The 12285-nt window shown below is 50.1% G+C and overlaps 4 protein-coding genes across 4 annotated transcripts; 1 reads left to right on the top strand and 3 right to left on the bottom strand.

The window, feature by feature from the left end:
* Positions 1 to 1832: 1832 nt before the first annotated feature.
* Positions 1833 to 1964, bottom strand: CLUP02_15837 (uncharacterized protein; the record flags this gene model as incomplete). Its single annotated transcript, XM_049294761.1, has 1 exon — positions 1833 to 1964. The coding sequence occupies one exon, from the start codon at positions 1962 to 1964 to the stop codon at positions 1833 to 1835; it is 132 nt and encodes a 43-aa protein (XP_049151908.1).
* Positions 1965 to 2730: 766 nt separating this feature from the next.
* CLUP02_15836 (uncharacterized protein) lies at positions 2731 to 3608 on the bottom strand (the record flags this gene model as incomplete). The annotated part of the gene is made up of 4 exons (XM_049294760.1): positions 2731 to 2758; positions 2814 to 2989; positions 3046 to 3458; positions 3515 to 3608. 4 exons carry the CDS (start codon positions 3606 to 3608, stop codon positions 2731 to 2733), a joined length of 711 nt encoding a protein of 236 aa, XP_049151907.1.
* A 1116-nt stretch (positions 3609 to 4724) lies between these two features.
* Positions 4725 to 9463, top strand: CLUP02_15835 (5'-nucleotidase; the record flags this gene model as incomplete). The annotated part of the gene is made up of 16 exons (XM_049294759.1): positions 4725 to 4772; positions 4833 to 5018; positions 5118 to 5309; positions 5387 to 5707; positions 5772 to 5828; positions 6127 to 6221; positions 6281 to 6371; positions 6442 to 6506; positions 6580 to 6641; positions 6689 to 6881; positions 6964 to 7118; positions 7219 to 7602; positions 7661 to 7716; positions 7771 to 8677; positions 8734 to 8886; positions 8934 to 9463. 16 exons carry the CDS (start codon positions 4725 to 4727, stop codon positions 9461 to 9463), a joined length of 3495 nt encoding a protein of 1164 aa, XP_049151906.1.
* Positions 9464 to 10118: 655 nt separating this feature from the next.
* CLUP02_15834 (glycerate kinase) lies at positions 10119 to 11468 on the bottom strand (the record flags this gene model as incomplete). The annotated part of the gene is made up of 1 exon (XM_049294758.1): positions 10119 to 11468. The coding sequence occupies one exon, from the start codon at positions 11466 to 11468 to the stop codon at positions 10119 to 10121; it is 1350 nt and encodes a 449-aa protein (XP_049151905.1).
* Between the last annotated feature and the right edge of the window lie 817 nt (positions 11469 to 12285).

The raw sequence follows: 12285 nt of genomic DNA, 5'->3' as shown, positions 1-12285 counted from the left end.
CTTATTAATTAAAAATAAATAAGTAATAAGAAGTATATTAGCGTTAGAGGTTTATGGTATAGTTAACGGCGTTAACCTCTCTTATACGATTTTAATAACGCTAAAGAAGATTACTAATTAAATTAGCCTTTTATTTATTTTAATAGTTATTTATACTAATTCTTACTTATTATACGAATACCTTATTAAATTAGGAATAATAAAAGAAAAGAGGCTTATAATCGATATTATAGCCCTTAGGTAATTATACGAAAGGCGCGAGATACTCGAGATCTGTTAAATTGATAATAAAAATAACCTCGTAAATACTTTTATAAAAATAGTACTAAATAAAGGATTAAAATAATTTATAAATAGCGGAAAAGTTATTATACGAATAGAGGGATAAGTTATATAAAAAGAGTAGAGAAAAGGGAGAAAAAGAAACGACTTAGTAAACGGGCCCGAGGTCGAATTATACCTCTGACTATAGTAGTTAAATTAATAAAAAAAAGAGAAAGTTAGTATCGGATTAGAAGTCTAATTCGACTACGGTATATAGCCGACTATATAGGGGCTAATTAGGGGCCCTATTTATAATTATTATAGCTAGCTTAACTTATAATTAGAACCTCCTTTTTATACTTATTACGTAAATATTTAGATAGTTTAATTAATCTCTTTATTAACTACGGTTCGAACTAACTACCCTATAATAGGGATACTAACACTGTTAGTTCTATTACTTGCAAACCTATCGTTCGATGGTAGGCTACCCCACTCCTACGATGTGATACTCACGCACGTCTGCGGCGACCATGCCGGAGATGGCGGTTGTACTTCCTGATGAAGAAAACTGCCAGTAGTCTTTCATCCCGGTTACATCTCGCATGCAAACCTATTATATTGGAGCGGAAAGTCGGCAAATGATGCCTAAGCATGTGCCTCGTGTGGATTAGGCGGGCCAATACTGCTAAGTGGCACCCTGCGGCCCTTTCCATATGGGGCACGTAAATGCCCCGTAAGTAGAACGCATAACCGCTTACTATGAGAGCGTCTGGGTGCAAGGAGAGAATTCACACGCCTTGATATAGATAAATAAGAGGAATCGCTAATCCATCCTCACAACAATGAGAAACAACAAGGGCCTATAGTTCCCATGTCGAGAAGCGTTCTAATTTCAGAAACATCTCAAGAACCCCGTCTTTCGATGAATGACAAACATAGTATCCTTCCATATATTCTTTGATCCGGTATGGAACAACCTGAACGTACTTCTCCATGTCCCAACTAGGCTGAGCAACCAATTGTCTATAGCAACTCAACGCGTGTATCAGTGAAGTGACTTCTCGACCCTGCATCTCGGCGAAGTCAAGTCGCAACGTAAGGATCCACAGCTAGATCATGACTTACGTGGACTGAACGACCCTCTTGGGGAATATTGTGTTGCCATGATATCGGATATTCAACATCTGAGGCCAAGACTCTTCCCTGACCCAATGATCCGGGGTCGCTGCCTACGGCTTTCTTGCGTAGATCGACCAACTAGATCTCGTCAGTAGTGCGACGTCAACCGGGCTTGGTCATGTAAGCTTACATGGAAGAGTAGGAATGAACGTTCGGGTTGTTCATTACCTTCCGCACTTCCATACACAGCACTGTCACCTCTTGGGGTGTCCAATTGTGTGCTCTTGTGAAGGGTGCCATGACAAAGCCTTCCAGACCAGCCGCAAAATTCTCGTAAATTCAGTACCCTAGCTCACGATGTTTCTTATCTTTTGGCCAAGGATCACTTAGCCATTTGAATCTTTGAATGTGGACGTCTTTGAATCCTACTTCGACCAGAACATCTTTCAAACCTTTGATGTCTTGGAAAGGTCTCCCCAAAGCTGCGGCAGCTTCTCCCCACAGGCGAACGACCTTGTAGAGAACGGATTTTTGCTTGAGGGTGTCGTCATCACAGCCGGAATTGGGATTGATCTCATTGAGTTCCACGGTCTTGGGTTTCTGCTGACATGATTGGAAACGAGGTTGTAGCCTGTATTACAGATCATATGCTTGGCAAAGAATGAGAAATATTGAAGCAACCACGATACTACAGATCTAATCGCAATGATTTATCAGAATTTCGTGAATGCTTTGACTCATGTTACCCCTCTCCTCGGCCGGGGATAATCATGCATGTTGGTTCCGGCCGCATCTCCTAATGCGATTTTTGTGGGTTCCCCGCATAGAAAGATTATCATTTCCGGAGGTCCTATCGGATTGAGGTGGAAAGGCAGCCGGTGAACCCCTGATAAATATCAGGTGCATATCGTGTCATGCCGCGGCTGTTAACTGTCCCTTGTTAGTTTGGTTCAGAGCAAAACCCCTTCTATGTTGGGAAGGAAATTCTCTCAACTTAGGCACTTCAATTGTCACAACATACTTTTTTCAAAATGAGGTGGATCATCCCGAAGGATTTTCTGCACTCCCAAGTCCAAACATTGCGGCTCGCGAGGCATAACGTCAATCTAATAAGGCCAGGGCTTATGCCTCGACGGCTACCTACAGGGTACGTGACCCGAGCAAAGGGCACACCAACAGACCTTGGCATGCGCAAACTTGAATGTGCCGCCTGCAGGATCATCATTCGGACCGCATTTCTCCATCCATTACTACACTGGGGGATTCTTGCCCTGCTCCCACAAGCTTGTTCCAAATTCTTAGATTTTCCCATGAACATAATGTCGCGAAGAATTCCCCTCGCACCTAGTTGTAGCTCACATGAACATGATCCCTGTCAAATTGTATGAGCACGGATTTCTGGGTCTTCCTTCAGCACCTAAACTCACCAGTGATTCGCGGTAAAGTCGCCGCGATCATCCATACTTCGCCAACTGGACCAAGACTTGACCGAGTCTTGAGAAGGATTCCAGATCTTCTGACCCCAAATAACGTACTTGAGGTTGAGCGTCTCACGGTTGTTCATAACCCACTCAGCAATCTCCTTGCCAGAAATAGTGGGGACCTGCAGAGGGATTAGTCGCGACGTTGAGGTAAATAATCAACGCGAGCTTGACTCACACCACCAGCATCAGAGCACATCATGTCTGTCGCTTTGCCGCAGCAGTGATCCGAGTCGCCAGGGCATGTGCAGTCGCGAGTGCAGTAGATTTGCCTGACCCTCCCGGGAAATGCTGCGACGATCTTCTTTGCGCCGCTGACTGCAACCTGCTTACAGGCACCGACAGATGGAACAGTTGGGTCGCCGTAGACACCGAATCCGGTAGCAGTGGAGGAGCAGCATTTGAAGCCACTTGGTCCTGGACACTGATTGGAAGCAGATGTTCCTGCACAGTCGCTTGTCCAACGACAATTGCCCCCGCTTCCGCAGGAAGCTTTGGTGCAGCACTTGATGTTGGAAGCATCGGCCGGACAAGCGCCGTCAATCGTTGTACCTCCGTTCGAAGAGCACGAACTTGTAGTTACGCAGACACCTGAGAGAAATATCAGTCAAAAGTCTTTCATCCAGGCAAAGGTGAAGTCATCATACCGGCTCTACCACCAGAGCCATAGCAGGGCTCATTGAGCGCCGCCAGTGCGACCTGCACTGAGATGGAGGAGACGAAGAGAGATTGGTATCTCATGATGAATGTGGAAAGAATCGACTCTGGGAGACTATGCTCTAGAAATGTTTTGTTGTGTTGCTGATTCTATTCTGGCTGTCACAGACCGTGAAGCCCTGGGTTTATATACTTCGATGTTGATACTTTTCTTGCTTCTTACAGCAGCTTCTTCCCTTCCATGAGTTTGCCCGAGCTTATGCGACATAGGACATCAGCAAGGCAGCCGTAGCTGAAGGTATGTGCACGCCATTGCAGCATCCCGAGCTGAACATGAAGCTTGGCACTCGTCACTGAGCCTTACATCTGATGGATTGAAAGCCGATATAACGCCCGTCTCATCGAGATGTGTCCATTCTTGTAAATACCTCTGACCTGTTTGGTGGCGTCTAGTCCGGGGTTCGCCTCAGCCATCATTGATTAGTTCCAAATGATTAGCCATTCGCACTGTTGTTTCCCTGCAGGGATGCAGCGGGATGACCCTATAGAGCTACCTTAGCGGCCGAAACTAAGGTCTCACTAGCCTATGATAATGGGGCAGAAACGAACATGGGACCAAAGGGCAAAGGCAGGATCTTGGACGTAAAGATAGGCTGATCTTCATCAGGCCACACTCATCATAGTCAGCACGAATACTGCTCCCCGGCGTCGATGGCCATCTTGAGGAACAGAACTCGGTTGAGTATGCGAAAATATCATGAGGGCTGATTTGGTTCTTACTTTCCTTGGACTCCGTCTTTGCTGGCACTTCCAGTCTATCCAGACCCCATAGCGCAAAGTACGCACATAAGAAACAAGTCTTGAAATCCCTTGAAGATCCTGCAGATCTCGAGCCCTATAGAATGGCGTCATCTGTCACTTAGCTGGGGAAGCGAACTTGGCATTGTGAGACACTTTTATAAGACACTTTCTAAGCTGGTCCCTTGATTCGTCTTGGACCCTGTCGTGCCTGTCCCGGCACTCCTTGGAAGAAGCTACTCTAGCTGGTCAGACGGGGAGACAGATTCCCCGCTTCGTGGCGTCTATGTACCAATGTGCCATGCTGCCATGCCTTATTGAAATCTTCAGCTGGACACATGAAAAGCTTGATTATGACGTAGAACGAAGTCATCTTCAACCCTTCTAGAGACGGTGTGGAAGATGAAGATTTGGGGTTGTCTTAGCTTTACGGGAGTCGACACCTTCACTGTTTCATACCTCGCAGCTCAGAAGATTTTGTATGAGGATCCGAGGCTGTCACACTGTTAGGATCCCTTTCGCAGGGGCTGTGTTAGAAGAGTTTGCAACGGAGCAAAGCGTCTTGAGGTCGGTATCGAGATCTGGCCTGTGACTTGGGAAATCATCGTTATGTTAACCGGTGTGGCCTGTAGACTCGCCCAGCAGCACGTTGTGAAACGTTTCGCTCCGGATGCAAAGGACGAGCCCGACCTACTTGTGAGCCAAACTGAGAAAACATCGTTAACACCTTTAGATCGTTAATAAGTTGAATAGGGATCTTTCATTCGCCATGGGCTTGACCAACGTTCCGCGCAGTCTGAAATCATGTTTCCCATGGTCGCTGGCTCGGATACAGCCGCAAAGGCCATCAAGTGGACAATGCAATACCTACTAAGCAATCCTTCCACTTTCGAAAGGCTTGAAGAGGAAATTATGACAGCGATTTCAGACGGATCAATCTCTGAGCCCATCACCAACCCAGAAGCTCTGAAGCTACCCTTTCTTCAGGTAAGCCCAGGCCGCATATGACGAGTTGATAGAAGCGATAAAGCTCCTCGGCTTCGCGCTAACACTGGTCTGCTCAGGCAGTCATTTTCGAGTCCCTCCGCGTTCATCCGCCATTCACTGGGTTGCTCATGAAACAGGTCGGGCCTGAAGGCGATGTGCACGAGGGCAAATTCTTACCTGCAGGTACAAGAGTCGCACACGACACGTGGTCAGTTACGCATGATAAAGAGCTATTTGGACACGACGCCGACGAGTTCCGGCCCCAGAGATGGCTCGAAGCCGCTGACGCCACGGTTAAAGAATGGAAAAAACGAACCGAGTTGGTTTTCGGTGCTGGCAGGTGGCAGTGTGCGGGCAAAGCGGTGGCCATGATAGAGCTGAACAAGATATTTGTCACGGTGAGTGTCCCAAGCATCGTGGAAAATGATTCGAAGTATAGATAACTAAGACTTTTGATCCTAGCTCATTCGTAACTTCGAGTTCCTGCCGACGACTGCCCCTATGTCGATTGTCATTCGAGTTCGTGAGACGTAGGAGACATAACGATGGGGGCAGAAAACCTATTCTTGGAGATATGAAATGGGAGCACGGCGATATGGGCCAGCAACCAGGTATTGAAGTTAGACGGACTTAAACAGATGCGACAGCTTCTCATCAATCCTTGAAATAAAGAAAATGCATAAGGTGCCTAAACATGCTGCTCCTTTAGGTCATGAGTGACGCTGCTTCGGACATAGCGCAAGTAAATAAGCGCTCCCCCCCCCCCTTACACCGTTACGTCATGAGATACTTTAATGGCTCTTTCAACACTTCTCAGTCTGTGGCATCCTCGAGTACCGGCTTATCTAACTCTACTCTCCAGCATCGGCTGGAAAACGGAAGAATTCACCACATGTACAAGGACGGGAGTGTGTGACCTGACATGGTGACGCAAGGCGATCTTCGCTCTCGAATAAGTGTGGTCTCTCAAGATCCGGTTCTGGTGCCGGAAACTGTTCGTTTGATATCGATCCTTTCTGCGTCGTCTCGAATGACAGAGAGATTTCGCAAGTTTTAGAGAAGGTTGGGCACCGAGATATTGTTTCGAGATAGGGGGGAATGAATAAGTATATTGACTCTGCTGTGTGGTCAGCGAGTCAGTAATAGAGCCAAGTTGCGGAAGTCCAAGGTTTTGTTACTGGAAGAGGCGATGAGCAAGTAAGTTATGTTCTTTGGCGGATGGATTTTTGTTTGAAAAAAAAAACGGTTGGACCTGGCTAACATGTTGCAGCGTTGATGCTGCGACTGATTCTAGGATGCAGAATGCAACAGACAATGAGTTCGCTTGGCAGTGTTGGTGGTGATGCATCGACTTGGGCATGTGGGTCTTTACGACACAGTCGCTTTACTCGGAGATGGAAAGGTTCTGGACTTTGGTGCACCACATTCGGAGATGACCGACTTTTCTGGACTGTATGGTCAGGGTAGCAACTTATTTGAGCGGTGTAAGAGAGAATTACCTTTGAATCAATTTACCCACGTTCAACAAATTAAAGAAAGGCGCTGGCGGAATTCCCTGCAGAGAAACAGCAAGTGCTGGCCCCTGTTCTGGTGGGGCATTGGTTATAATTAGCAGCAACCTTATCCTTATCAGATGGAGTCTGTGCTCGAAAAGACGTATCTTGCCCCACTATGGCGCAGCAACTGCATCACGTGCCTCTGACCTGGCATTGGTAATTGTCTCTTTTGGTTGGTTCCTGCGTCCCCGTTGCTCCTGCACCAATCAATCGTGGTCCAATTCACTGCCCCTGCCCCGCCCCCGCCCCCGCAGTACTCAGCTCACCGCACCGTAAGGACGACGGTTGACGGACGGCACGGCACCTCGCCTTCACTCCAAAACCTAACTTTACCTCACTCACACTATCCTTAGCTCCAGCTCACGAGCAACGCTCGTTTGCGTTGCAATTCTTAATCAGTCTTCCGACTGATTCCGACTACATTGCTATTCCTAGACCACTTCTATTTCCCTCCCTCTCCATAGTACCCACCATGCCCAAAAACACCCCAGCGCCCGATGAGCCCGTCGTCACTTTCAGCTCGGGCTCCAACGCACCGGTTGCCCTGCGTCTTCTTCACCTCAACGATGTTTACCACTTGGAACCCGCGAGCGCTGAGCCGGTGGGTGGTGTTGCTCGCTTCATCACTGCCGTCAACGAGTACCGAAGCCACGAACGCTACCAGGGCCAGCCCGAGCTAGTGACTCTATTTTCAGGAGATGTCTTCAACCCCAGTCTCGAGAGTTCAGTCACAAAAGGTACAGCGCATCCCCATCACGTCTCACTTGTCTGTCACTTGTACTCATTGCGCCCCAGGTGAGCACATGGTCCCAGTGCTCAACAAGATCGGCGTTGACTGCACTTGCGTTGGTGTAAGTGGGCCTCAAACTTTACTGCTGCTTTCTCGGAACTTACATGCTTCACAGAACCATGACTTCGACTTTGGAGTCAAGCAATTCGAGCACTTGACTGCTAAGTGCAACTTTCCCTGGCTTCTCGCCAATGTCCTGGACCCGGCCCTGGGCGAGAATGTACCTCTCGGACATGCCAAGCACACGCACATGATCACATCGTCCAATGGTATCAAGATCGGTCTCCTCGGTCTCGGCGAAAGAGAATGGCTAGAAACGATCAACAGCTTGCCGCCCAACATCATCTACAAGTCGGCCAGCGAGACAGCCAAGGAACTGGTCCCGCAGCTCCGGGCTCAGGGTGCCGACATCATCATCTGTCTCAGCCATCAGCGCGAGCCAAACGACAACAAGCTTGCCGAGAAGACGGAGGGTCTCATCGACATAATCCTGGGCGGACACGACCATTACTACGCTCATAGCTTCGTCAATGGCACGCACGTGCTCCGATCCGGCTCCGACTTTAAACAGCTTAGTTACATCGAGGTTCGGAAAAGGGAGGACGGTTCAGGAAAGTGGGACTTTGACATTCTGCAGCGCGACATCGTCTCCTCTATCGCGGAAGATCAGGAGACACTAAAGCTTACCGAAGACCTGACCTCCAAGCTGAAACACAGCCTGGCCAAGTCCGTAGGCTGGACAGCCTCACCGTTGGATGCGAGATTCAGCACCGTCCGGATGAAGGAGAGCAACATGGGGAATTTCGTTTGCGACGTCATGAGGCATTACCACAACGCCGACTGTGCCCTAATGGCAGCTGGCACAATCCGTGGCGACCAGATTTATCCTCCCGGTGCGATCAGGGTCAGGGATATCACCAATTGCTTTCCTTTTGAGGATCCCGTTATCTTTATCAGAGTGACTGGTCAGCAGCTCTGGGATGCCTTGGAGAACGGCGTCTCCCAGTACCCAGCACAAGAAGGTAATCTCCATATAGCATACTACTCTCAAAGGCCCTGGAAATTGCTGACCCATCAGGCCGATTCCCGCAAGTATCCAACATCGAGTACACGTTCGACCCCAGCAAGCCAGCGGGCTCCCGTATCGTAGCAGCGGCCCTTGGAGGCGGACCGATAGAACCGGAAAAGAAGTATACACTTGCGACCCGAGGGTACATGGGCAGAGGAAAAGGTAATTTTGGAGCTTCCTGCAATCAGATTGTTAGCTGACCAAAGTAGACGGATTTACCAGCCTGCTCGTCGAGCCCGAGGGCGGAACCGCCGAGGAAATCGTTTGCGAAGAGAACGGCATTCTCATCTCCGCCATGTTGCGCCAGTATTTTATGAGCCTTCGCACAGTTGGCCAATGGAAGAACCTCAGCGAACACTGGGTCAAGGTTGCCGAGAAGTGCCACAGCCCGGTCGAGCCCCGGAAAATGTGGGAGACGCCGGCGGAGACGGGCACGTCGGACCCCAAGCCAAAGGTTGAGTCAAAGTCATGGGCTGAGTGGATGGTCAAAAGACATGCCCTAAACGTCAAGCCCCCCAAGGATGACTCCGACGAGGAGGTCGATTCCGAGGATGAAGTGGACAGCGTCGCTCAGATCGACATGGAGATGCTCATTATGCGTAAGTTCTTCGCTAGATGGGCGAGCAAGGCGGGTGTAAAGGCTGAGGTATGTGACCCTCTGCATGAGGGGGAGTTCACGGTCGACTGGACCCGTGTCATTGCACCAGTTCTAGAGGGACGCATCAAGATGATCAGCTAGACAGTTACAAAAGTTTACAAGAATAGACTAAAGTGCATTCAATGGGATTCAAAAGAGATCTGTCAATCCTCAAACGTTGCACCCCGTCTCCTGCATGTTCTGTGAGAGATCGTGGTCCTAAGTCTATCGGTACGTACTTTTGAACGGCTCTTTCCTCCGTCTCATGGTTCCCCCCGCCGCCGCTTCCGTCCCGTTCCGTGGTTTATCAAAACGGCATGACAACTCTCACTCACCTCCATCCCGTCTCGCTTGCCTTTCGGATGAACATCCCTTCAAACCTAAATCGAGTTGATCATCCGATTCTTACATGAGATAATCCTGTTTACTACTACTATTCTTCACTTGATCTCCAATCTTGCCTCTGGATAGCCAACTCACAACTTGCATCGCCACACCAAGCGTCTTGGCTGGTGCATTCTCCCGCCAGTCACATCTCCCTTCTCAGCAGAAATTTCTGATTCATGCCAAGTCTTGAATTTGTCTCCTCCAGGGCTGCTAGCGGTCATTCTTTCATATTCTCATGTCGGTCAAAAAAACTCTAGATCACATCCCTGTTCCCTACTGGCGTACACTAAGCCCATCCAGTCGTGCCAGTCTCCCCATCTACGGTCTTGGCTACATTGCAACTCAAAACAACAATCAATCAGAAACATCTCTAAACCCATGTCGAAGCCGGCTGCTGCGCCATGGGCAAGCCCTTCTTGGACCCCAACGCCTGGCCGACGACAATCATCCGCATGACGCACTCGGCGCTCTCGCGCGTCAGAACCTCCGCGTCTAGGATGGCCTCGTCCAGCGTGGATGGTCGCTGCAGGATACACGTGTACGCATCGATCCCGACGTCGTAGTTGACCCGCGCTCCTGGCCCTATGGTTCCGGCGATTGCGATGACAGGCAGGCCGTGCTTCTTCGCGCGCACGCCAATCTCTGCGGGAATTTTGCCTCGCGGAGTCTGGTCGTCGATGCCCCCTTCGGCCGTGAGCACCAGGTCACAGTCAGTGAAGAGGCCATCGAAATCGACATACTCCGCCACCACCTCATATCTTGGCCGGAGCTTGGCGCCGACCAGCCGCAAACCGGTGCCCAGCCCTCCAGAAGCCCCTCCACCGGGCGAGAGGCCCACGTTGTCGTCGCAGAGGAAGCGACCAGCCACGACGGCGAGGACTTCCATGGCTGCTGAAAGGAGTTCTGTCTGCAATTCGCTAGCGCCTTTTTGCGCGCCAAAGACTCTGGCAACGCCGTCGGGGCCAGAGAGCACGTTGTTCCAGTTGACGGCGACCTCAATGGTGACGTCCCTCACACGCTTGTCGATGCCGCCAAGGTCAATGTTCCTCAAACGCAGAAGGGACTCGCCCCCGGCAGCAATGGGAAGCGAATGCCCATCCTCGTCAATAAGCCGAGCGCCAAGCGCCTGGAGCATTCCCGCACCGCCGTCACAGGTGCCCGAATCACCGCATCCGACGACGATCCGCTTCGCACCAGCGCTCAAAGCAGCGGCGAGGAGTTCGCCGACTCCAAAAGTTGTGGTAAGGCCCGGGTTGCGAAGATGAGCAGGCACGAGACTGAGGCCAGCCGCTGCCGCCATTTCGATGACGGCAGTCTTTGGAGTATCGGGATTGTTGCTACCCAAGATACCGAAGAAGGATGCAATCGGAATGCCAACGGGGCCCGTGACGGTGACTGGGTGAAGCGTACCACCAGTCGCCGATACAAGGGCACGAGTGAAACCCTCGCCTCCGTCGACAAGGGGAACCTTGCGGACGATTGCTTCTGGCATGACAGCCAGAATGCCCGCTTCGATGCAGTCAGCTGCAGCGTCTGGCTGTAAGCTTCCCTTGAATCCCGAAGGACAGACAAGAACTCTCATGCCCTCTGGAACAGGAAGAGAACCCATATCGGCTTGGTGAGTGATGTTTTGGGGTGCGGACTCGGCAAGATCAATGGGAGATGGTGATGACTCTCTAAGATCAGGTGTTGCCGTGATGTTGTTGTGGGCAGAGTTCATTTGTTTGAAATCAAGCGAATGATGTTAGCGAGTGAAGTGGTTGCGAGAAGCGAATGTAAGTGACGTAGATGAAGATGTGAACTGACAGTGGTGTTGATCCATCCCAACGCAATTCTCAGATACAGCAATCTGCTCTCTTTATATCCTGCTGATGATGATCCGCAGTAGGCTTTGAACAAGACGAAACTAACACAACTGTAAATGGCTCTTTGCGACTTGCCCTCGGATACCATCTCTCTGGTCTCAAGCTTGAACATAATCAGCACGGGTAGTCTGGCTTGGAGTGACAAGCGTCCAGCTGCCGAGCCGTGGCGATGAAATGCTCCGCCGGTGCGTATTTTCGCAAATGGGCATGCGATCGTGTGATCTTTGCATACCCAAGGCCAGGGACCATGATGGCTTCTCTCAGCCCTGCACGTGTCCCTTGCCTCGATGGGCTGTCGAATGCAACCAACTCACAAGAGATGGCTGGAAACAAGGTAAGGCTAGGACCTGTCAACGGCTTCCATGGCGTAGCAGGACATCTACGGAGGTTACATCATGGCACAGCCTCTGAAAGCGGCAGAGCAGAATGGCAACTGCGGTGTACCGATTAGACGGTGAACTCTCAAGATTCAACTGGCTAGTATGCGTGGTATCATGATGTCTAATTCCTAGGCGTGATGCCAGGAGTAGTGAGCACGCGACCAGATTGGTTGTCCCAGATCTCGTATCTCATCCGACGACGGACCCCGAAACATCTACTCAAGGTTTCCCGTCTTAAAAGATAGTCTTCCAATCACGTACGGCCGTACCTGAGCTATAAATAAGAATTGCA

This window comes from Colletotrichum lupini, chromosome 8, assembly GCF_023278565.1.
Source record: "Colletotrichum lupini chromosome 8, complete sequence".
Taxonomy (NCBI): domain Eukaryota; kingdom Fungi; phylum Ascomycota; class Sordariomycetes; order Glomerellales; family Glomerellaceae; genus Colletotrichum; species Colletotrichum lupini.
This window is presented reverse-complemented; position numbering and strand designations above follow the sequence as displayed.